At 39.6% G+C, this 24,373-nt stretch overlaps 2 protein-coding genes across 2 annotated transcripts in view; one reads left to right on the forward strand and one right to left on the reverse strand.

Moving 5' to 3' along the window:
- Positions 1-2,267: 2,267 nt before the first annotated feature.
- On the forward strand, positions 2,268-3,679 carry zar1l (zygote arrest 1-like). Its single transcript, XM_024263920.2, has 4 exons — positions 2,268-2,884; positions 3,051-3,143; positions 3,222-3,296; positions 3,357-3,679. Exons 1-4 carry the CDS (start codon positions 2,297-2,299, stop codon positions 3,498-3,500), a joined length of 900 nt encoding a protein of 299 aa, XP_024119688.1. The 5' UTR covers positions 2,268-2,296; the 3' UTR covers positions 3,501-3,679.
- Positions 3,680-5,205: 1,526 nt separating this feature from the next.
- Positions 5,206-24,373, reverse strand: part of fryb (furry homolog b (Drosophila)) — a 39,834-nt gene continuing 20,666 nt past the window's right edge. The window contains exons 35-66 of the mRNA XM_024263930.2: positions 24,050-24,218; positions 23,876-23,966; positions 23,721-23,794; positions 22,971-23,121; positions 21,560-21,663; positions 20,830-20,921; positions 20,602-20,695; positions 20,248-20,467; positions 19,970-20,091; positions 18,422-18,609; positions 18,247-18,341; positions 17,969-18,167; positions 17,665-17,886; positions 17,198-17,396; positions 16,997-17,094; positions 16,692-16,862; positions 15,272-15,412; positions 15,008-15,193; positions 14,742-14,906; positions 14,138-14,212; positions 13,876-14,046; positions 12,483-12,491; positions 11,937-12,131; positions 11,723-11,860; positions 11,428-11,642; positions 11,144-11,348; positions 9,425-9,574; positions 9,249-9,347; positions 9,078-9,161; positions 8,615-8,725; positions 8,262-8,497; positions 5,206-7,395 (exon numbers count right to left, since the gene is read on the reverse strand). Of these exons, the coding sequence (XP_024119698.1) occupies positions 7,137-7,395; positions 8,262-8,497; positions 8,615-8,725; positions 9,078-9,161; positions 9,249-9,347; positions 9,425-9,574; positions 11,144-11,348; positions 11,428-11,642; positions 11,723-11,860; positions 11,937-12,131; positions 12,483-12,491; positions 13,876-14,046; positions 14,138-14,212; positions 14,742-14,906; positions 15,008-15,193; positions 15,272-15,412; positions 16,692-16,862; positions 16,997-17,094; positions 17,198-17,396; positions 17,665-17,886; positions 17,969-18,167; positions 18,247-18,341; positions 18,422-18,609; positions 19,970-20,091; positions 20,248-20,467; positions 20,602-20,695; positions 20,830-20,921; positions 21,560-21,663; positions 22,971-23,121; positions 23,721-23,794; positions 23,876-23,966; positions 24,050-24,218 (4,728 nt within the window). The 3' untranslated portion in view covers positions 5,206-7,136. The remainder of the gene's footprint in view (positions 7,396-8,261; positions 8,498-8,614; positions 8,726-9,077; positions 9,162-9,248; positions 9,348-9,424; positions 9,575-11,143; positions 11,349-11,427; positions 11,643-11,722; positions 11,861-11,936; positions 12,132-12,482; positions 12,492-13,875; positions 14,047-14,137; positions 14,213-14,741; positions 14,907-15,007; positions 15,194-15,271; positions 15,413-16,691; positions 16,863-16,996; positions 17,095-17,197; positions 17,397-17,664; positions 17,887-17,968; positions 18,168-18,246; positions 18,342-18,421; positions 18,610-19,969; positions 20,092-20,247; positions 20,468-20,601; positions 20,696-20,829; positions 20,922-21,559; positions 21,664-22,970; positions 23,122-23,720; positions 23,795-23,875; positions 23,967-24,049; positions 24,219-24,373) is intronic.

The following is a 24,373-nucleotide window of genomic DNA, read 5'->3' on the forward strand; positions in this document are numbered from 1 at the left end:
TATTTTTACAAAAAAAAATGCAGACATGCTATTGGTTAGTGAGTCATTTAATGCATGTTACACTACAAAAGAGGACATATTAATACTACTAACTTCTCATTGGTGTCACTTGCGGTGGGAAGGGAACACAGTCTTGGCTGTAAAAAGTAAGGGGCACAGAACTCAGCCCTGAGGAGCGCCAGTGCTGACGCTGAGGGGGCTGGATGTGAAAACAAATTTGACCTTTATGACTTTGACCAGAAGGAAGCTGTAAATCCACCTGCAGAATGAAGGAACGTTAATGCCTTCCAGTATGTCAGGGAAAATGGTAAAGGTCTATAAAAAGCAAAAAATATGGTGGTTTTGAGCTTTTCTTAATTATATGTTTTATAAACTTGATTTAAATACTGTCCTCATTAGATGCTAATTTGCACTACATGTAAAATAAAAAAATAAACACTGCAAAGTAAATAATCTGTTTCTGCATCTCTGACCTGTAGGAGGAGCTCCAGCATCATATCTAGGTAGCATAAATCTTTACAAGCTTTTCAATTGAAAGTATTTTGTGCTGGTGGCTAAAGTGGTGGCCAAAAATATACTCTGGTAAGTGGATTACTTAAAATAAAATACTTAAATAGAGGTAAATGAGGTTATCCAATTATATTTTTTAACTATGAGTCTAAAAGTAACAGACAAAAAAAGAAGCACCAACACAACATCTGCTCTGTGTTTATTACTTCCAAGTATCAATAAAAAAGAAATCTATTTAATAGACTTGTGAATAAACTGAATCTAAAATCTAGTTCAAGGGTCTGCAACCTTAATACTAAAAGAACTAAACGTACTAGTTCCCTACTGACAAAAACCCAGTGAGAACCACAAACTCCTGTCTCCATTTTTGAGAAAAAATATACTTTATATATGTTTTTATGGCATTTATAAAATCTAACATTTAATTATTTATAAAAACATCTTAATTTTTTCTATATATAACAATTTAAGCTTCTACATTTGACAGAACATACATGTTCTTTTAGAAAATAAAATACACCCTGTGTTAAATAAAATAATATTATCTGATAAGAAACGATGTTTTAAGCACTCTCAGGGTTAAAAATTTAATCTCAGTTACGCTCAGCTGACTTGCTAAAAATCCAAAAATAAAATAAATATTTAATAAACTAAATCAATTTGGCCAAAATTTAAACTCTTTATTTAAAGCTAAAGAACCATATCGACGCATAAAGGAGATGCTTGTTGGCTGCAGACCTCTGACTTAGTAATTTTTCCTCATTATTTTTTGCTGAAGTGTTTAATTATTAACAGCAGAATTTTTTTGAAAGTAGTAAATTTAATTTAACTTAACCAATGAGAAATATTGCTGTGAAACTACTTTGAGGAGAACAATTTTTAAAGAGATAATTCAAAAGAATGTAAGTTGTTGCATCTGACAACTGTAAGCAAGATTTGTGCTACATTGCATATTTCTACGGAGCCATGGAAATTACACGAAACATTTAAAAAAAGTGTTCCCTCAAATAAACATTTTGTGTGCACAAGCTAGCATTTAGTGAACACAAGATAGCATTTTGTGTGCATAAATTAGTATTTTTTGTGCATAAGATAGAATTTTGTGAGCACAAGTTAGTATATTATGTACACGAGTTTGCACTTTGTGTGCACAAAATGCTAACTTCCACACAAGATAGCATTTTTTTTGCACTAGATACTAACTTTTGTGCACAAAATGCTAACTTGCGCACAAAAAATACAAATTTGTTTGCAAAAGATGTTAATCTCTGCACAAGATAGCATTTTGCGCTCACAAATTTTTATTTTTTGTGCGTAAGACAGTATTTTGTGCATAAAAGTTAGTATATTGTGTGCACAAGTTAGTATTTTATGTGCACAAATTTGCACCGTGTGCTCACAAGATTGAATTTTGTGCGCAGATAGTATTTGTACACACATGGTAGTATTTATTGTGCATAATATAGCATTTTATGTACACAAGTTAGTATTTCTGTGCACAAATTAGTATCTTGTGAGCACAAGATAGGTACTTTATGCACACAAGATAGCATTTTGTGCACACAAATTAGTTTTTTTTGTGCACAACATATCATTTTGTGGAAACAGAATTCCAATTTGAGAAAATAATTCATTTCTTTTTTCTAATGTCATTTCTGTGTGTTTGTTTTTCTCCTTCAGAAATGTCTGTCAGTCCACACCTGCTGATCTCAATTAACTAATCAGAGCTGCTAGATGTCAAAAGCATAAATTTCTTCCTATAGAGCCATGCAGCGACGGCTCCAGGATGGAGGGGTTCCTGTCCACATTCCCAGCCTACGGCGTGTACGGTAACCCGGTGTGCGCTCCCCCGGCTCCAGGCGGCGGCTGGGGGAAGCGCGAGGGCCGCTTCATGATCCCGCAGGGCTTCAACTACCTGGAGCTCTGCAAGACCATCCTGTCACAGGTCAGCCCGCCGTCACCCCCGCAGAAGAGGGCGAGCACCAGGGAGTGCGGTGTCCAGGTGAACGCCCGAGTAGAGAAGATCGTGCAGTGTTCGCTGGGACCCAAAACTCTCCTGGGTGAGGAGCAGCAGCAGCAGCAGCAACAGCAGCAGCAGGAGGAGGAACCTCCCCAGAGCCCGGACGCCCGGGAGGAGAAGGGGGATGCCCACACGCCGCCGGTGAGCGGCCTCCGCTTCCTCAAACCCGTGTCCATCTACTCGCCGCTGTTTGACCGCAGAGTCTTCCTGAAAAAGCTCCGGGACAGCTGCGAGAGGGAGAATGGGGTGCCGCCGACGGCCAAGTGTAACACGGATTACAGTGGCCAGGATGCAGAGAAGGACTGCAGCACAGCTTCCCCTTCCTACAGACCCGGAAAAGGCTCCAACTTCCAGGTATGGTGGGCTAAACCTCTGACACACCTTAGGATTTTAGAAGGATGCCCCAAAATATCAAGTTGTCACAACAATTTAGACTTCAACTTTATTTTTATTAACTGTATTAATAAAAGCATGCAATATACTAAAAAACAGCTTTTTATTTGTCAAATCTCCACTGTAGTTCCTGGAGCAGAGGTATGGCTTTTTCCACTGTAAAAAGTGTAACATCCGGTGGGAGAGTGCTTATGTGTGGTGCATTTCTGGAACTAGTAAGGTGAGTAATTTAATTGTAATCAGCAGATGTGATAAACATTTCAGCTCTAAAAATTAAAAATTGTTTTCAAATGTTGAGGTGTACTACAAGCAGCTCTGCCGGAAGTGTCAGCAGGGTTTCAACCCCTACAGAGTGGAATCCATAATCTGCAAGGTACAGATGATTCAGCTTTCAAAATCTCTGCATGTAGTTTCATTTGATGATCTTCTTCAGGGTTGCTCTCAGACTTGCTGCACCTGTGAGAAGAAGCAGAGGCACATAAACATGAAGCGGCCTCACCGCCAGGACCTGTGCTGTCGCTGTAAGGGGATGAGGCTGTCCTGTGACGCCATTTACAGTTTCAAGTACATCATCTAAGCCGCTTGGGTTATCAGCGGTCGGGGCCTGAAGTCCACGTCTGAAGTGAATGGATGTGTCAAAAATGTCTTTTCCAAACCTCAGCTAAATGGGCCTTTATGCTTGCTCTTGAAAATGTGGAGCATCTCCCTTTGACTTACGACAGATGCATTTTGTAAAGAAATAAAGTATAAATTATATTTTGCACTTCAAATTGACTTTTTTTATTGCAAAGACTGCTGGGAAATTTCTAGGTCAATCAATTATGGAATTGGTAGAAATTGGCAAACTTGCTATATAGTGAGAAGAAAGGAATTCAGACATGGCTATTGTGTTTAAGCTATATGCTAACAAAAAGAATAGTCTTTAGTTTATTAAACCTTTTAATGAATCATGCAGTTTCTTTCGTTTCTGGCATTAAAACAATCTCAAATGAGTTGGGCATCTTGGTGCTGAGCTCTAAATTAATTCCAAACTTTACTACGCTCTTGCTGGTAGCCAGGAAAGTTGGCATTTCAACATGTTTTGCAAATGGACTGAATCTACTCATAGAGATCTAGATGAGTTTAGCCCTGATGGGGTTAGAGGTTGCAGAAAACTAACAAATTTGCTTTCAGTTATTGCTAATGTTAGCTTAGCTTAGTTTTCTTTATTTTTTATTTTTTTCCCAAGCTCCATGGTACCAGTCTTCAACTTCCTGTGACATCACTACTGCACGAGTCTCAAAGACTATGGTGGATGCAGCATTGGGAAGCTATGGAAGCATTTGACTCATAATTCAAAATAAATATACTGGAAATACCTTTTCATTTTCACAATGTAACCAAATTACTTATCTCAAATAATCCAAACAGCTTTTTCTTTTTCAACACCGCTCATTCTGTAACTTATTTAAAATAAGTCATTTAACTTTTCATTTTCAAAAAGTTTTCTTGTAAATTTGTACCAAAATTAAATTGGAAATATCAAATTTGAAAATAAAAATGAACTATTTTTCATTTTCACAATGTAGCTGCATTACTTGTCTCTTAAATAAATGAAAGCATTTCCTGTATGGATTTTTAATTGAGTCACACACACATCCATAGAAAGTGCACACCATAGTTTTGAGATAAAAAAAACTAACAGCATCAATTAAATTAGGATATTTTAGTAGTCATGACCAATTATGGCAGTGTGGTTGAAAAACGAAATGACAGCTTAATTTTTTTTAAGTTTTAGCAATTTCCCCTTAAATTTAATTTGCTGATGAATTTATATTCAGTTCCACGTGAATTCATTTTTTTTGCTTAAAACTAATTATTAAAATTCAACCGTTTTACTTAACATTCAGTTTAAGCTTTAGGAATGTTGGCAAATTGAACTTTTAATACAGTTCTTTCCAAGTGGTTTTGATGCAATCTACACTTTAAGATATTTATTTGAACCCCTCTGTAGGTATTTCTACTCTACCAGATGTTAGGAGTCCTCACTGCCTGATGAGTTGTTAAATGCTAAATGTACAACTTTTAGGAAATATTTAAGAAGTGTCTATTTTGGATTCAGTTAACTTTCTAAATTTGAATCCTTTTGCCTTCCAACAGTTTCTGCTCAATGCTCAAAAGCGACAAACTCCCCACTTGTGTTCACTAAATGTTGCATTTTTAATATTCCAATTTAAATCTATACAATCCTAAAGATCATTGCTATTAAAATATCTGTAGACCTCAAAAACGCACAGTAAACATTTTTTTGGTATGTCTTTACTTTGACACCAACTTGTACAGAACTTCAACTAAAAACAACTTCACAAAGGCAGTAAAAGTATTTACACGGTGGCAAACTGTAATTCATCTAAAAAGCTTAAAAAAAAATGTGCAACTTTGTTTGGCATGCAGACAAAAAAATAAAATAAAACCAAAAACACCCACGTGAGCTTGAAGCTCCCTCATACAAACATCTTTCAACTTAATTTTCTTAATGGTTCAAACATTTGAAGATGCATGCATGGCAGTTTGGTTAAAAAAAAAACAACTACTGAATATAAAAAGTAATGAAACTGTTCTAGGAGAGACGGGGATCGTCACAATAAAAGGGTTGACGACATTATTGAGTTTTTTTTTTCCTTTTTCTTTAAAACATTGACAATGAGCGCTGAATGTCAGCGTTTCCATCATGTGCAGCTACAAAAATCACACACAAACATGTGCTACGATGGTTGTGTGAGCAGAACTATTGACAGTAAAAAGATCGAACATTTACGTGCACCGCGAGCGCAAAGTCGACGGGTAACGGGTGTTTTCCAGTGAGAAATGTAGTGTGTGCATGTTGACTACAACTAGCCACAAAGGAGTGCGTGTCACACACAATGGCATCAGTAGTGTTAAGAGGAGTCGGAGGAGAAGCTGGTTCACAGACGGAGAATATACGCAGGTTGAAAAGTGAGCGTCCGCTTTTTCAGTCGGTCTGGTTGGAGACTTTTGGAGAGTAAAGGTGCAGTGGAAAGCATTCATCTGGGTCATGCATTGCACAGCTTCCTCCAGAGGAGGTATCGGAACAGTAAGAGAGAAGTCACGTGAGCTTTTTCCTTCAAAGTAAAAGTGACAGCTCCCTTCTCTCGCAGTAACACAGTCCCCTCCCTTCAGTAACATTTAAAAAGAACAAATACCAAAAAACCCCATTTAGTGCAAAAGAGAAAAACCCCTTCCAGGGAGGATGCAGTTTCACGTGTGGTCTCCCAGCATCCTTCAGGAGGCAGCGTCCGTCCGTCTGGAAAACAAGGTTCCGAGTTCTGGGTGCAAGATGTCGAACAGCACGAAGCTTGGGGGAAAAACAAGCTGGTGCTCGAATGAAATCGTCTTTATCAGCAGACCTGGGACGTCCCGACAGGTCAGTCTCGATATGTGTAAGATCAGTAGATGTGTCACAGTCCGTTTTCAGTTTAGACTTTTAAGCTTTTTAAGCCGCGGTTTCACGTCTGGACGTCCGACGGTTCCGACTTCAGGAGCTCCCCTACTTTTATGAAAGGCAGTGTGGCTTGCCCCACCTTTCCCAGGTAGCGGGTCAGCGGCGCTGCGCCCCCACCGAGGGAGCAGCAGCAGCCCCACGCGGCGGCTTCCTCCGGCCCGCTGGGGCAGAGGGGGAGGGGAGTGGGAGGGGAGGGGCGAGCGGCCGACGCAGCGGCGGGGCTTTTGTAGGGAGAGCGGGGGAAATGGGGGAGGTGGGATCCACGGGGAGGAACGGGGTGATGTGACTCAACGACGGGGATCATGGTGGAGGACAGCGAGGAAATGGTGTGCTTGCTGCGGTGAAGCTGTGACGGAGCGGCGTGAGAGGAAAACCCTCTGAAAGGATAATAACAGCTTTGATAGCTCCTCCTGGGCTGCTCTGTGAGCGGCAGAGGGCAGTCTGCTGGACGGGGCGGGTTTGAGCGATAATCAGACAGAGAGGAGAGCAGGGGGAGATTTTCATCTGAGTAGGGTTCTAGTGCTGGATGGGTCGGCATGCAGGAATCAGGCTGGAGATGTGGAACTGAGGAGGAGGAGGAAGAGGAAGAGGCCAGGTATGTGGATGCTGCCTCAGCTGCATAACGGCAGTCTGCAGACTCAGGGAGGGTTTGGGAAGCGTCTGGAGCTGCGGGGGCGCCGCAGGTGGAGGCGGGGAGCTCCTCAGGTCCTGTCAGAGACTGGTCCCGGAGGCGCTGGAGTCGGGGAGGTAAGTGGTGACGACCCGATAGCCCTGGGCGCGGCGGATCATGTCGCGAATCTCCCCGTTGAGCTCGAGCAGCTTGGAGCAGATCAGGCTGAGGTCCTGCCTGGAGCCGACCAGAGCAATAGTGCCCGTCTGGCCCAGAGTCTGGTGACGGAAGTAGACGTTGAGCAGAGTCTGGACCTCGCTCTCCGCGCTGCTGCCGAACAGTCCGTTGGGCCATTGGATCCTAAAAAACATAGTTTTTTGGTAGGTAAATTTTGTGAAAAGGTAGATGATTTTGTTAAACACCCACTCCTATGAAAATTGTGATTTTATTAGGGCTGAGGAATCGATTAAAAAAACATGGAAAAAATTAATCGCGATTAATAATGATTAAACAGTATTGTAGTATTTGCCGGCCATTAACAATCACAATATGACATCACACGCAAAATTGTACATTTAGAACGTTTATTTTTAACCCTTTGGAACATCAGGTACTAGAAATAAGAATTTCTCTCCTAAGCGTACTGCTGTCCATTTGACTTTTTTCCTAAAATTCTGCTTTTTTTTCTCATAAATTTTCCTTATTGTGTTTGAGAAGAATAATAAAAAGGTTTGGGAGAAGTTTGATCCGGCCAGATTTCAGGTCTGCTCGGCTGGAAACTGCTCACAGGCGGAGACGTGTCTGTCCACTCTGAACTGCTCGTAACAGTGGCGGGCGGCACTTTTGCGGTAAACCAAGTAGTTTTTACAATTTTTAGACAGCGCCGGTGTTTGTTGTTGCAGAAAAATTATTTTTGGTCCCCGTCCCAAAATAAAATAATAATCAGTAATCAGTAAGCTTCCTGCTCCACTCCATTCCAATGAAACCACATGCAGATGACCAGATCCATGAATGTCTTTGTTTTCCTCGTCGGAGCTGGCATCTGGCTCTGAAGAAACTAATGTCTAGAAGTTTTCTGATTTTGGCTAAAAGCAGCATAATCTGAATTAAAAGGCCACTGAGAACGCTTTTAAAAAAACAGATCAAAAAATGATCAGAGTGGGACTTTAAAAAAACGTAATGTGTGTTACATTTATAGACACGTGGACTGAAGAGTTCGGACTCACCGGCACTCCTGGATGTAGCGCACCGCCTTGGTGAACTCGTGGTTCCTCAGACACTCCAGAATGGCCTGCACGGCTGCCTCTGTATTGGGGAAGCTGGGAACCACTATGGCCGCCAGCTGGCTGGCGTGTTTGTGGGTGTGAGCGGTGTGTTTGTGCTCCAAGTCGGTGGCCACTGCAGTCTCTGCAGTCTGCAGGCTGATCCTCAGATCGTTGAGCTCTCGGGACATGTTCAGGAGCTGTAAGACAAACACGTGTGTGAACATAAAATCTCAATAATCTTCTCAAAAACATATTTCTGAACGCAATATTGAGAAACGAAGTCGACAAAGTTGTGTTGTGAAAATCCGACTCACCTCAGGGACCGAGCTGATGGCGTGAACTTGACAAATGAGAGAGCAGTAGGACTGGAACAGCAGCAAAAGCTGGAAGTGCAGCTTGTACAGCCTCTGACAGAGCTCCAGTTGCTGAAGAGAAAACGTCAGATTAACAAATAATCCCACAGATTAACACAAAGAAAGAAGTAACTAACTGAGGCTTAGGACAGTTTTTTAAAGAATCGGAAGCGGTGAAGTGAAGAAAACTTACAGCAAGAGATTCCATTTGCTAGACAGCGAGAAAGCATGTTAGGGTGTCAGAGAGGAAAAGAACGCTTTAGTCAAACACATGCCGACTAGTGCTTCATTCTCATCCACAGAACAGATTTAGAACAGACCGCAAACAAGCAAAAAGAGCCGCTCCTTTAGAATGACATCAAAATGTTGCTTATTAAGTCTGAAATCCTGAAAACGTTTTGTAATTTTGGAAGAAATTCCATACTTTCTCTTCAGAGTCTCCTGGTTGGCAGGTAACCACACTGTCGCCGGGACACCTGGGAAATGTGTCCTTGCAGTTCTTCAACCACTGAAGGACACAAAAGGAAGATTTTTAGTCACAGAGTTTCACAATAAAACAAAAAAGAAAAGATGTAATATCAAGGAGTTGAGTTACCGATACAGCGGCCTCCTCCCGGCTGTTGTAGGTATCCAGGTACTCCTGCAGCTCCAGTGCACTGAACTTCATCTTCTCCAGGAGTCCATAGGACATGATCTAACAAAACCAGAGTTCATGTTTGTTGACGGGCTCGCACGAACTGATCAGAAAACATTATCAGAGTCTGCACTCACCGTCTCAGCGTCAATAAAGATGGTCGGACAGTCGGAGCAGGAAGTCAGCATTTGTGAGGATTTAAGAAATCTGGATCCAATGCCCCTTAATCCCTCACCGAGGTAGGTGGCGACATCAGTAGTCAGAGTGCAGAATTTACCCTGAATGTTCTGTAGAAAAAAAAGAGCTCTGTATTTGACTGGTATAGAAAGAAATACACTAGAAAAATCTGTTCATAGATAAAACCCATCAGTGTCTTGTTGAGTCAATGTAATGTCTCCAGAATATTTATTCAGTCGGAATGTTTACATCCCCTCTGTCATGTCTGTGTGTTTAAGTTTTAAAATAAAACGTTATCAAATTCTATTTAATTTTTAAGGTAGCACTATCATGCAGCTAATATTTTTGTGTGATTCATTAATTGTGACTTGCAATTAATAAATCTATTTTAATCGCAATGATTTCTAATCTAATAATTGCTTGAAAAAGCCTCAATTTGAGGTATTTTAATTAAGTTTGTGACACAGTAAAAGACCATTAGAAAACTAAATAAGTGGGTTTAGTGCTGAGCGAAATGGAAAAAAAATTATATTATGATATAATTTTATAACGATATACCAAAATAAAGCATATTTTTAGTTACTATCTGAAACAAATGGAAACAAATGTCTATACCTACTTTTCTCTGACTTTATTTTTTAAACTAACTGAATTGTCACTAACTCTTTTTGTTGCAGAACAGTTTCAAGTTTCTAAGTAGGAAAACACATTTTTGCACTTAAGTTAAGCAATAAAAATAAACAAATAAATTAAAAATGGCACGATAGACACTCTTCTACTGCCCGGCACTGGCTGGTGGCTTTATGGAGTATATCTTTTTTTATTATAAAAGACTTTCAACCTTTATTTTGACAACATCTACTGTTTTTTCAATCATGAACAATTAACAAAAACAAGTCTCAAATTTACCACATCAAAAAACATTAGGAACACTTCTCTGAGTGATCCAAATATTATTGAACATGAACTTCTTATTAATACCACAATTAAAATGTTGATATACTCAATTCCACAGTTTACCACAACAGCAAGACAGAAAAAAGGAGTGATTTTATAGCTTCCTTTAACCTATTTGGGTGAATGTGATCATTTTAAAGAGTGAGATAAAGCAGAAAAGAAATAGAGACGAGAATCTAAGAAGCAAGAATTGAAACACTGTGGAGGAATTTAACTATTTTTTTAAAATATAAACTTTTGCTTCATCATCTGGACAAAAACAAGCACTAAGAGCTGAACTTTCCCTCTGAAATAACGCTTTTTAAAAAAACTTTTCATAACGATGTTTCTCAAAAAGAAGCAAGAGCAGAGCGTGGTACGGGTGAGGCTGTTACCATGACAACGCACCACACATTAAACAGTCCGCTTTTGTAACAAATATTTTAAATCTAAAAATATAACAGGATGGAAGTTCTAATATTTTATTGAATATTTATATAATATTTATATATTTTTTTAAATGTCTATTATATGAGCGGGATAAAATGCTTCTCCATAACACGGAAGTGACCATCTGACGCAAAAATGAGATTAACACGATAAAAATAAAATAACGCGTTAAAATGTCTGTAATTAATTAATTGAAAAGGAGATGCACTGAAGACGGACGGGTGTAAATTTGGGGTAAAAGATCAGAAACAGAAAGCAAAGGTAATTTGTCTGGGATCTTTGAAATGACTTACCTGAAAGAGAGATGAGAAGACTTGGAAGGTGTAGACGGCACAAGAACCATCCGAGTCGGTAATGAGCTGGTTGACATGACAACGCCACGTCTCCTCGGCATCATCGTACACCGCGGGTTGGAACGCCGCCAAGATGGCGGAGAAAAATGGGGAGGGTGGAGGAGGAAACCCCAGGTCTTCCAAATCATCGACATCATCCCGTAAACTGATTCAAAAAAAGATCATCTTCACATTAACCGGATTTCAAAACTTCATTCACGCCCGGATTTTGTCTTTATTTTTACCTTGGCAGGTAGTCTGGGTCAAGGAAGTCTAGAGGAGGCTGACCAAAGTGCGGGTTGAGGCTGCGATTCAGATTTAGAGGCGGCTCCAGCGGTTGTCCCGGCATCTCTAAGGTGAAGCTCTCGCCACAGTCCGAGCCTTGAGGTAACTCGTTGGACCTGATTGAGAGATCGTCATCCTGAGCCTGAGTGTCTTCATCCTCACCGCACACCTTCAGCTGCAGAAACAAACACACTAAAGTAATCGAGCCAACAAAAAGCTGCAAACGGATCCACGGCGATATCTGTCGGTGCTTACTTGCATGCTGCTGTGATTATCACGGGGCATTCCCTGCCCTGGGGTGGTGGCACTGAAAGACTGGGGGTCAGCAGATAAGTCATAGGATGTAGACAGAGAATCGGTGGGGTTAGTTTCCTCTGATGGGGAAGGATTCGTCTAAAAAACGACAAAAAGAGTTTTTTTCAGACAGGAGTGGATGCTGATATCGTTCTGATGACAGTAAGGTACGAACCAGCTGAGAATGGGAGAGGCTCTGACTCGTTGAAGACTCTTCCTCCTCCGAGGACTCGTCTGAATCGTGAGGGTCCTCGTGGCCCAAACTGGGAGTGCTGCCTGAGTGCTGACTTTCGCCCAACAGATCTCCCAGTTCGGTGCTGTCCAGAGACCGCCGACGCACGCCCCAGTTAAAGTTATCAACAGTCTCACCCTGGACGAAACACACACACGGGCACGTTGGACGACAAGAGCAGAGGTAACGGCAGCAGCAAATTCCTCTGCTGCAGAAAACATTCTCGTGTTTAAACACCATGAATAGCTGCTGGAATTACAAGCACAAGATGCAAAATGAAGGTTTTTCAGGGCATGAAAATAAAATGCCAGAAAACAATCCAATTTATCCCAACAAATGCTTAAAAAAAAGAATGCCAGAAATGAAACCCAAGCTGTGAGAGAAAAATGAAGCTCTTCTCTTTAAAAGATAATGATAAACAAAAAGGAGCCAGCAACACCACAGCGCTGAAAAAAGCTAATGTTAAGTGCTCAGTGTGGGACTCCTTACCTGAAGCTCCTGGGAAGCGGGAGGGAGAGAGAAAGACATCCAGTTAGACAGACAGAGAGACGAGCAGGGACAGATAAATGCATTTAAAAATCCACCGATGTTAATTTAAATCACCGTCAGTAACTAGAGAAGTTGCATCCACTGCGATAATGCTAATGTGAACGCTTTTTGCTGAATGTGGTCCCTGAAAAATGTCCTGAATGTCCTCAACATTTTGATCATAAACTTGCACATTTTGTGGAAAGTGCACAAAGAATTTGAAGAATTTCTTGAAAAATCGCAAAAATTGCGAAACATTTTTAAAATGCACAAAAAGTATGAATACCAAAGTACGGTATTAATGTCCTGAACGTGCGAAACGGTTTGATATCAATATTACATTGGTTTTAAAGTGCACAAAGAATTTGAAAAAAATTGTGAAAAAGATTGCAAAAAATACTTTAAAAATTACATTGTGTAACATTTATGAAAACCAAAAGTACAAGCATGAATCTCCAAAATGTTGAATGCTATGTGGACAATATTGGAACAATTGTACAAATGTACAAATAATTTGATGAAAAAGATCACAAAAAATGCTTAAAATATTAAATAGCATAAAATTTAGGAATCCTGAATGTGAAGAACATTTTGTCACCAAACTTGCATACGTTTGTAAAGCGCAAACAGATTTTGACAAATTTCTTGAAAAAAAACAAAAAATTGCAAAAAACTGCATAAAATTTTAATTTTCGCAAAATTCACGAATACCAAAAGTACAAGCATGAACTTGCTGAACGATTTGATCCCAAACTTTCCAGAAAGTGTGCAAAGTATTTGGAGAATTTCTTGAAAAATTGCAAAAGTTGTGAAAATTTTTAAACTGCGTTAATGGTAGAAATAAAAAAAGTTTAAGCATGAATGTCCTAAATGTGCTGAACGTTTTGATACCAATATTGCTTTGGTTTCATAGTGCTAAAGGAATTTGAAGAATTTTGTAAAAAAAAAAAAGGGCAATAAACTGCGTACTTTTTCAAATTGGATAAAATTTGCAAATACCAAAAGTACAAGGATGAATGTGCTGAACATTTTCATACCAAGATTGGATGAGTTTATGAAGTGCATACAGTTTTTGAAGGATTTAAAAAAAATTGTATTCTTTCTGAGGGCTGAAAAAATCTCAAAAATTACGTAAAATTCTAAAGTTCATGAATTCCCAAAATACACTGTCTTTAACGATCTGAACGTTTTGATACCAAGATTGCAGAAATTGCTTAAAGTGTGAAGGAGTTTTTACGTGTCAAAAAATGTATGGAAGTGGAAATAAATAATAATAATTAAGGAAAAACAGGATCACAATAAGGGCAGAACACCGACAAACTGTAGGTTAAAAACGGAGCGGCGTGAACCTCACCTCTCCATCTTCCAGCTCCACATCCAGGAAGTCGAAGTCTCGGAAAACCCGAAACTGCTGCTCGCTAGCGGTGTCGTCCAAAGTGTCCTCCCTGGTGCCACCCTCCTCAGACGACACCCCGCTTTCTCGCACCTCCATCATGTCCAAGTCGCCACATGACGAGAAGATCACCTGAGAAGTAAAAAAAAAAAAAGGGTCACAAATGAATAACGAATAGAAACACGCCTCCAAATGAAGAGTTATTTTAGGAATGGGGGCGTACCGATGGATTCTTGGTGAGTCCAACTTCTTGTCCACAAAGAGACAACACGGTCACCAGCTTCTCTCTGGTTCTTTTCTAAGTGAAAGAGGAAAAAAACAGACATCAGACTATTTTCCTGTTATGCAAACTCATCACGCTTTAAATATTAAAGCTGACCTAACTGTCAATGCACGGTTGCAAAAAAAAAATAGGACCACTTTAAAATTAGATTTTTTGGAGCTTTATTTTTTATGACTCAAAGAAAGAAAATACATTTGAGATTAAAGCTAAAATAGTAACAATAAGATGTTTGATGAAACAATAAGAAAAAAAATATTTTTAGCTCAAATAATTTAAATAGTTTTAACTTTATTTTCTAAACTTAGAGTTTTAACCCTCTTATTTCAAATTTTGTATAAAGAAAAATAAAAAATAAATAAAAGCATGTAGAGAAAAATGTATATTAGAGGCAGTATAGCAGAGCAGAGTATTACACTTATTACTTACAACGTCTAAAACTGCAGTTCTGTTATTTATCTAACTGATGTGATACAAAACTTCTCATCTAAAGTGGTGGTAACACAAAAGGTTTTGACCAAAACATGAAGTTCTGGTTGGACATTACCTGTGATGACTGTGGGCGCCTCCAGCTGACACGCACCAGGATGGTGTTGGAGTTGGACCCAGAGGAGGTTGAGGAGGTGCTGCGTGTGACGGCCATGGCTCTGGCCTTAGCATCTCTGCCACCAGAACCCTGGAGCTCATCAAACCGACGGCCAATCACCGGAGTCTGTGAGAACCGCAGTTATTCACTGTGAATCCCCCTCTTTTAACCTCAAAAGGACAAATACGGTAGCATTTGGGGAAAAAAATGGTTGATTGTTTTATTACCTCTGAAATGTCAAAAGTGAAGTCGAGCGTTTTCCCCGGCAGAGCCTTGGCAGAGCCGTCCCACACCCTGCTGACCTCCAGATTGGACAGATCCCCCTGTGAGTGGCCGTACACCGGATGCACAAGGCTGGCAGAGCGCGAAACAACCAGCTTCAAAATGTTTAAGGCATCTTTCCAGTGGATTGACTACAAAAAAGCAGTATATAAGAGACAGCAGTCTTCAAACAATAACAAAATGAACGAAAAATGCTGCGTCACACTCACTTGGACAAACTTCTCAATTGTTTTGATGACGTCGGCATTAAACTGTTTGACCTGAACAGCAGTGAGGTCCATGTGGCTGAGCAGGCAGTAGATGATCTGCAGAAGAGACTGCTGCATGCTGGGAAGGCCCTTATCCAGCAGCTGAAAGAAAATAACAAATCCAGTAAATGACAAACTGTACCAAAACTTTCTAGCAGAATAAATGTATGATAAAGTGCTTGTGTCCAATGTATTTTGTTTTTCTGACAAAAAAGCAAGATAATTTGGTTTAAAAATATCTAATTCCTAATAACAAGAATCATGAATTATTCCTTTGACGTCGGAGCTGTGCAGAGCTCCTCAAGAGGCTCAGTGTGCTACCAACTAGCGGTCGAGGTTTTAGGGGGAAAACAAAAGAAAGATCCTGAAGGACACTCATAAATGACTAGATATATAGCATTATCTGCGATGATGCAAGTGTGAATGCTGTAAGCTGAACTTAGCCGCTGAAGATGCCAGAGCTAATAGCTAAAAATGCTGAAATTGATAGCTAAAAATGTTAAAACTAGCTAAAATATTATGCCAAAAATGCCAAATTAGCCAAAATACTGGAAAAAATTCTAATTTTGCCAAAACAGCTAGCATAATACTAAAATATTAGCTAAACTCCAAATTAGCCAAAAAAACTGGAAAAATGTCTAATTTTGCCAAAACAGCCTGCGTGTTGCTAAAAAATTAGTTAATTGCAAAGTAGCTAAAAAAACAGGAACATTTTTTGTCAAACCAGCTAGCATAATGCTAAAATATAGGCTAAGCTCCAGATTAGCTTAAAAAAATTAAAAATGTCTAATTTTGCCAGAACAGCTCTCATGTTGCTAAAATATTAGCTAAATTGCAAATTAGCCAAAAAAACAGGAAAAATATCTTGTCAAAACAGCTACCATAATGCTAAAACTTTAGCTAAAAAATGTCTAAATTAGCAAAAAAAAAAAAAAGAATAAGAGCTTGCATGTTCCTAAAATATTCTAAACTTAAAATTAGCCAAACAAAAAACAAAACGCTGGAAAAATGTCTTTTCAAAACAGCTAGCATTACGCTAAAACATTAGGTAAACTCCAAATTAGTCTAACAAACTGGAAAAATGTCTAAATTAGTCAGAATTCTTTAAAAGTTTATGCAATCAGCATGGATCCGCTGATTCTGACGCAATCGAAATCAGCTTTTCGTATCGACTTTGTATCAATATGTAACACATTACAAACATAAAGTGTTCCTGCTAGAATTAATTGCGTAAACAGTTGAGGAGCTTTGGTAGTTACAAAGAATGTAAACACTGGAAATAAAGCTCTGGTGTAAAAGGGTTAAGAAGGGAAAAACTGGTATTTACTTTCAAATACATCACATTTTGTACAGAAAAAAAAATCTATTTAGAAGAACATACCTCAGCCATATAGGTGACCATGTTGAGAGTAATGTCAGAGAAAGCTTCATGGAGATAACGGCACACCACACTGACCCAGGAAAAAGGGTCCCGTGTGTATGAGCGCGTTTTGTACAAAGTCATCACATGAGCCAGGTGGGACAGCTTTGTGTTCTTTTCAACCAGACACACCTAAAACAGAAGAAATGAATGAAATATGTAACACAACCTTTTACATTAAAAATGCATTCTGCTTGACTGTTAAAAAAGAGAGTTCAGAAAAGATTCATGGAGCAGGTCATTAAAGGTTCAAAGCTTTAAAGTACCTGAGCGATCCTCTCTGCACTTTCCTTACAAAACTGTGTGGGATGGCCAAAGTGCTGAACCAGGTGAGGCAGCAGACACAACACATTCAGAGGAAAACCTACACAAGGAGAAGAGTTGGATTCTTACACAGAATAAACAGCTGCAGGGCTGACAGCATGTCATGAAGGTAAATAACGATGAATTTGGCTGAAAGGACCAACCGATGGACTGTGAGCTGTCAACGACTGGCACGCGGGAGACGGGCGTGAGCTGGCAGAACAACTGCAGGGTGAGGTCAGACGTCGCCTGGGATGTAAAGCCCTTCAACAAAAGCTGCTGGATTCCAGAGAATCCACTCCATCCCATCTGAGCCTGCAGCTTCTCCAGACGCTCGCGGTTTTCCGCTCTGTCTAACGGCACCTGCAAGGCACAAATGCTGACTTAACAGTCTGCGCTGTAAATCATGCTTACAGTATTGGAGCAATTCTGGTCAAACTTTTGCTTTAAATAATGAAAGAGTTTGTTTCACAACTAAAAATAAGAGTGGCCTGATTAGACTTTGTTTTGTTTCAGCAGAAAGAATGGATAAATAGAATAGTTTGCATTCCTCCAGGTCTATTTTTGACTCAACCGCGTCTTTTGTTGCTATATATTTATTTTTTTTATCTCTAAGTTTGATCTCGTCTACCTTTGAAAGCAGCTTGTGAACAAGGCGGAGTGACATCTGGTATTCAAACTCAAAGTCAGACTCCATTAGCGACACTGCCACCCAGAAGACCGTGGCCAGTATCGATGAGGGATGGGAGACGTGCGCGGGGTCCGACAGAACGCTGGGATCTATGCGATTGGTGGAGGATGTGCAGGATCCGGGGGTTCTTGCTTTTCGGGCAAGACCGTGGTTGTTGCAAGCCTGGAGAATGTAAACCACGTGAATTAAATCAATGATCAGCAAAAATTATTCAAAAAATAAATCAGAAATCTTCATTTCTTGCCTGTATGCGATCCAGAGTGGCGCTACGAGGTGGATCGCTCGTCAGACTGCCATACTCGCCGAATTTCTTGGGAACAGAATATGAGCGCTGGTGTCGTTGGGATGACAGACCGGCAAATCCTGGGCCGGGGAAGTTCAGCATTCCAGTGCTCTTTCTGTTCATTAATTTGTCACTCGTCACAAAGTCTGGAGAGGACGTTCTATGAAATGGAAAGGAACAGACGTTACCAAGAGTGACATCTGAAAACAAACAAACAAAAGATAAAATCTTCAAGCTACCTGGTTAGAGCTGCCATCAGGTCGCTGTTTTTCAGACACTCAGCGAGATTCACCACCACCGACTCCAGCGTCAGCAACACCTCCATCACATAGCCCTGAAAGTCAGGAGTAAAAAATGAACACGTTTCCTGTCTGTCATGTCTATAGACTCATACCTTTGTGTAATGTCTCTCACCTGCACCTCGTCTCCGTGTTCTCCTACCACCTCCACAAGCCGAGACACCAGGTCAGAGACTGCGTGGTTGTTAATTGGCTGTTTGAGAGCTCTGAAGATCTGGAAAGAGCGGCCGGCGTAGTGACGAGAGGAGCTGCACAGAGCTGTCTGTAAGGCCACGTCACTCAGCTGCTGCTCCAAGTGGAAATCTGTACAGACAGGCCAGAAAATGAATTTAAAAATACACACTCAAGTGTAACCTTAACAACAATAAATATACTTCAGGTATGCTTAAGTATAGAAAAGTATATTTCCCAAAGTGTACACTTAAAAAGTACATGGGCAGTTTACTAACAAGTATATTCCTTGGGACTAAATAGTCCCACTTTTAGTTTATAAAAAGGATACTTAAAAGTACACCTAAAGTAACCTCTCTGGTATACTGTTAGTTTACTGACAATAAACTTCAAGTGTACTTCAAGTTTAAGAAAGTATACTTACAAGTATACTTAAGTATAAACAGTATATTTCCCCAAAGTGTACCAAGTGCACTTAAAAAGTGTACTGGAATTTTAACAACTAGAATTGGGACAAAATTGTCCCACTTTTAGTTTATAAAAAGAATACTTAAAGTACACTTTAAGTAACCTTTCAGGTATACTGTTAGTTTACTGGCAATAAACTTTAAGTTTACTCTAAGTATATGAAAGTTTACTAAAAGTAATCTTTCTTGTAAACTGTTAGCTTACTGACGGTATACCTCAAGTTTACTGTAAGTTTCTGAAAGTATATGTAAAGGTATACTTAAAATAACCTTTCTGGTATACTGTTTGTTTACTGAGAATAAACTTCCAGCTAACTGTAAGTTTTTAAAAGTGTACCAAGAAGTATACTTAAAGTAACCTTTCTGGTATACTGTTAGTTTATGGAAAATAATTTTAAAGTTTACTCCAAGTTTCTGAAAGTTTATTTAGAAGTATACTTAAAATAACCTTTCTGGTATACGTTTTTTTTCTGACAATGAACTCGAAGTTTACTACAAGTTTATGAAAGTATATACAAGTATACGTAAAGTAACCTTTTTGGTATACTATTAGTTTACTGACAACACATTTTAAGTTAACTTTAAGTTTCTGAAAAAAAAAAAAAAGTTTCTGAAAGTACCCTTTGAGTATACCTCATGTAGCTTTTATGACGTTCTTTTAGTTTACAAGTAATACATTTCTACCAATTAGTGTATAAAAATACATTTTTTATATACAGGAAATATCCCTAGAATACATTTACGATATTTATATTTATTCAATGCAGTGTAAGAAAATGTTTAAGGACAGTGGCAAATATAGGCTAAATATATTTAGACTTGTAGTAAAATTCAAAATACACTTAACATGAACGTTTGAACATGTTAACATGAACTTGTAAAATTGATTTCTAATAAGTACCTAAAGAGTAAACTAAAAGTATACTATCTAAACTTTAGTTTTAAAAATGATACTTAAAAAATAAACTTGAATATATTTATTTTTGCTAAATGTACTTCCAAACTACTAACAAGTGGTTTCTTACCAGTTTTGGACTCCTTGAAGACAGAAATGACGTGGCGCAGGAAGTTGGAAAGCTGCTCTGTGCTCTTGGAGTTGGGGTTCTTTGGAGTGATGTCTTCATGCGCCCACAAAGGCCCAATAGCTCTGAGCAACGACAACACAGTACTCCAAGCACTGTAAACCCGCCACCAGTAGCACCACATACAGGTTACACATGTTCAACCCTTAACGCACGGCGGTGATGCTCTCACGTTTGAGGCACATCTCTTTGGGCTAAACATCTGCTGGGTTTGTGTTTACCTGGTGGACAGGAACTCGATGAGTTTGTTGGTCTTCTCGTCCGTCTCGCTGGGCGTGTCTTCAAGATCTTCCAGGTCGTCAGGCGTTACAAGAGGCAAATTCCCGACGCTGCCTGCTGTGCTGCCACCACCCAGACTAGTAGAGGAAGAGTTGGACGTGGAGCTGAGCCCAGAGTCCACGACAGGAGAGGTCTGCCACTCTCGCAGAAAGTCAGGTACTTCTGAAAGAGCAAATAATTTATAATAAGTTAAATTGACACGTATAAAAAAGTGCTTTTGATTCAGTAAATCAAGTGATATGAATTATTGTGATTTATTCACAAACAAATGAAACAGCGGCAAATGTTCTCCTTACGCGACTGCTGGTACTCTGTGTGATAGTTGGACTTGATTGTGAGGGTTTTGTTGTCAGTGATCTCCCTTGTGAGCATTAGAACTGAGGCAATGACCTGCAAACACACACAACTCTTCAGAAGCAACTTCCCCAGAGTCCACGGCGAGTTTTCAGCATCAAGCAGAGCATTTTTTTTTTCCTACAGTTGAAGTGGATAAATCATAAAAGCGGGCGGCCTCCTGCTCAGACCTGAAAGTTGTTGTTGCAGGAGAGGGCAATGAGGAGGTGGAGGAGGAGACGCTTGCTGTGCTCGTAGACCTCTGGTCTGTAGTGGTCCAAACCTGACAAAATGAAATGAGAATTTATGGCTTGGGTCAGAACTTTGCAAACATACAGCCCTGTGATACTTTCCCATACTTGTACGGACTTTTCTGCAACTACTGTTTGAAGAAGCTAATTTTGAAAATTGCTAACCATTCAAATGTTTTTTCTTATTTCCAAAAGTGCTTTTGTCAGTAAGAAATTATTATTGCTTCTTATGTAATGGTTTTGCTAAACTAGAAAGTCAGGAATTGGACCATTGCTGCTCCAGCTCACAGGAATTCATGCATTAAAGCATAACAAAGATGAGATGGTAACGCGCAGTCTGTACTTGACTTCCAGTATGTAGAAAATGCAGAATATGTCACAGCTGATGTCTGCACAGCTGACAGACTCCATTTGTGCCCACAGGTGTGGGTATGGGTGTGGGGGACAGACTGTACTAAAGCACATTATCATCATTGTCACAAGACGGCAGACGTTTCCCACGCACTCCAGGTTTTCTTCTAAGTGCTTTTGTGTGACAATACAGTTTAGAAAGGATGGGTTGACGACTGAGATCCTATCTCTTCTGGTTAAGGTTGTTTTCTTAAGAACTAGATGAAGGAGAATATGCAGACGCTCCTGTTCTGTCTGTGCGCGTGCTGAGGCCACCTACCCAGGAAAAGTGCGTGTAGCAGCAGAGGCAGGTGCAGAGCCCAGTCTTCCCTCACGCTGTGGTCCACCACCATTTCAGTCATAAAGATTACAGCGATGTTACACCTGAAGAAGAATATAAAATCCATGAAGACAATTTTATTCTTAAATTGTTAAGTCAGGTGTTAAACTAACATGATCACTTATTTGTGTGTAAAAAAACCAGTTTGAAACAATTAAAATACAGTTTTGGTTGACGCAAATATTCCAAAATTTACTTTTTTTAAAGCTCCAATTATTTAGGTCATTAAGTCCCCAAAGAGTGAGAACAAAGTTATTTAAATTCTCATCCTCTAACGAAAAGACAACATGAAATCAAATAAGTGATATAGAAAACACTTAAAAAACATTTTTTTTTATTTTAAAAGTGTTCTCAGTAGTTTTGAATTATGATTATGCCATTTTTAGCCTAAAACAAGTCATTTTATAAAACATGGTTTCACTAGAAATTCAGCTCTAAGTTGTGGGCGGGACTGTTGGCACAGGGTAACCCCGCCTCCCTTCCCCTCCCCATTGCTGAGAGCTCTCTGTTTAAGCAGAGCAGAAAGCTTATGGGCCACTGAGCATATTTTCTATGTCACAAATAAGCTTTTTTTGCTCTGTTTTTTTTAACTGCATTTTTTGGTCGGCTCCTCATTCACATGATTTGATAAAAGAAATACTCAGAAATGCTATTTTCAGCTGTATATTCTTAATATATGTTCTCCATTATCAGAAAAATGCTACCAGAGCATGTTAAATAAAAAAAAAAGTTTTCATTGGAGTAGATCTTTAAATACAGGTAACAAAAAAATATTGTTTAACCAAAAAAGTTAATGAAATTCACCAATTTTATGAGGAAAAGGCAATTAATACAATACTGTGTTGCAGTTTTGTCCACTTCCAGTGCAGCCATGCTATGTATAAATTTGTCTTTTGACAGCACGACTTATAGTTTAGTCACTGCTCTTTTATTGAACCTGTTTTATGTGTGTAAATTTGCTTCAATTAAATTGTATTACAATGTTCCTTTTGAAATTCCAGAGATCTTTTTTGGGCAGTTTTGCATGCTTTTCTTTGAAACAGCACACAGTGTTCTACACCCTAAAATACCTCGTCAATCAATCTCCTCCGGGCCGTGTCTCCTGTACAGAATGTGTTCAAGTTTGTCAAATCTTCAATCTTGATCAGATCTTCGTTTTCATTCTATAATATTTGACACATTTTTCTTTAAAGTTTGTATTTTTAGAGTTTAAACATGTGATAGTGTGGCGATATAATGCTTGTAGTGAGGGGTTTTATAGCCTAAAACATCTGGATTTTACCTTAGTTTTAGAACATAACTCGTGGGATAAATGAGGGAATGCTGCATTTGTGTTTGTGAGTGAGCATACCTGTGTAGAGGTCCTCTAGGTGTGATGGTTTCAGGAAGATAGTCGACCAGAGGAGCCCAGCAGCCTCCGTTAACCGGCATGGGTAACGGCTGAGGACGGTTGTTCTCCAGGACGCTCAGCAGCCAACCGGCATACGGGGGCAACGGATCAGCTAAAGAAGGTAAAACAAAAATCCAAAAAACAAAACAACATCAGTGAAATTACACATGACTATACAGTATGTGGGATTTTGACAAAATGTCTGCTAAAATATACAGTCTGAGTTTAGAAAGGGGCTCATTCCTCAGAGAAAGAGTTGGTCATTTTAGCTCCCTGCTGTCAGAATCAGTCTACATTTAGTCTTTAACGTCAGAGAACCTTCCACTTTTTCCATTAACCACCTATAGAGAGCGTTTGAGGACTGCAGGTCTGCCTTTACTCCTCTTTGCTTTTTAGCCTGAGTCATGCTGCACTGAGCAGCTGGGTCTCGCATGAGCGGAGGGAAACTCCCTGAGGTTTGATGGTTAATAAAGATAAGTTTCTCTGGCTTTAAGGAGATCCTGTCATGAGATTTATTACTCGGGCTGTAAATGAGCCCTTCAGGTTACTTGCACAATCTTGCTTGTTAGAGAATAATGACTGAAATGTCTCAGCAGGCGGCTTTGCAGCAGGAAAGATAGTGGTATTTTACAGTGGAAGTTAATTAAAGGGACAATAGTATTTTCATTACCAACCAATCAAACTTTTCTTTCTTGAAATACAACAACCTACTCTTTTCATCCTCGTAGGAGCCTCCAGAGCTGTTGCTGTAACGAGATTCCAGTCTGTTGTGAGCCCTGGCCCTCCTGGGATAAAGAAACAACAACACAAGTCAAACACAACTGAATGCTCCCACTCGCATTCCATAAAAGTGTGTGGATGCTCACCGCTCTTCATTCTCCCGGGCGAGTTTGTTCTCATCGGTGTCTGGAAGCATCTCTTGGCCAGCCACCACTGTGTTACTGCTGGAGGTTGTGCCTACAGACAAATGTATTTAAGACATTTATAAAAAGCTGTGGAATGGTCTTACAATGTGAAGAGAAAAGAGACGGGTTTCTCACCCGTTTGGGAGGTGGGGGCTTTGTTGCTTGCAGCAAAGCGATAGAAAGGGGGGTTGTCACAGTGCAGAACCACGGGGTTGACCGGGTCGGTCTGCTGCAGCTCAAACAGGAGCTCCTCCATGGTTTGGATGGTGTTGTTGCGACACATGTAGATCACCACCTTCTTTATCTGATAACATAAGCAAAATAAAATTAAAGCTGCGTTTAATTCATTTTATGTCAGCTACGGATTTTTCAATCTGATACTTGTGTAAAACTTTTAAAAATTGGAGATTCAGATTCAGGTTGACCACAAATGTTATTTTATTAACTTATTTTATCATT

Source organism: Oryzias melastigma, linkage group LG14 (assembly GCF_002922805.2).
Source record: "Oryzias melastigma strain HK-1 linkage group LG14, ASM292280v2, whole genome shotgun sequence".
Taxonomy (NCBI): domain Eukaryota; kingdom Metazoa; phylum Chordata; class Actinopteri; order Beloniformes; family Adrianichthyidae; genus Oryzias; species Oryzias melastigma.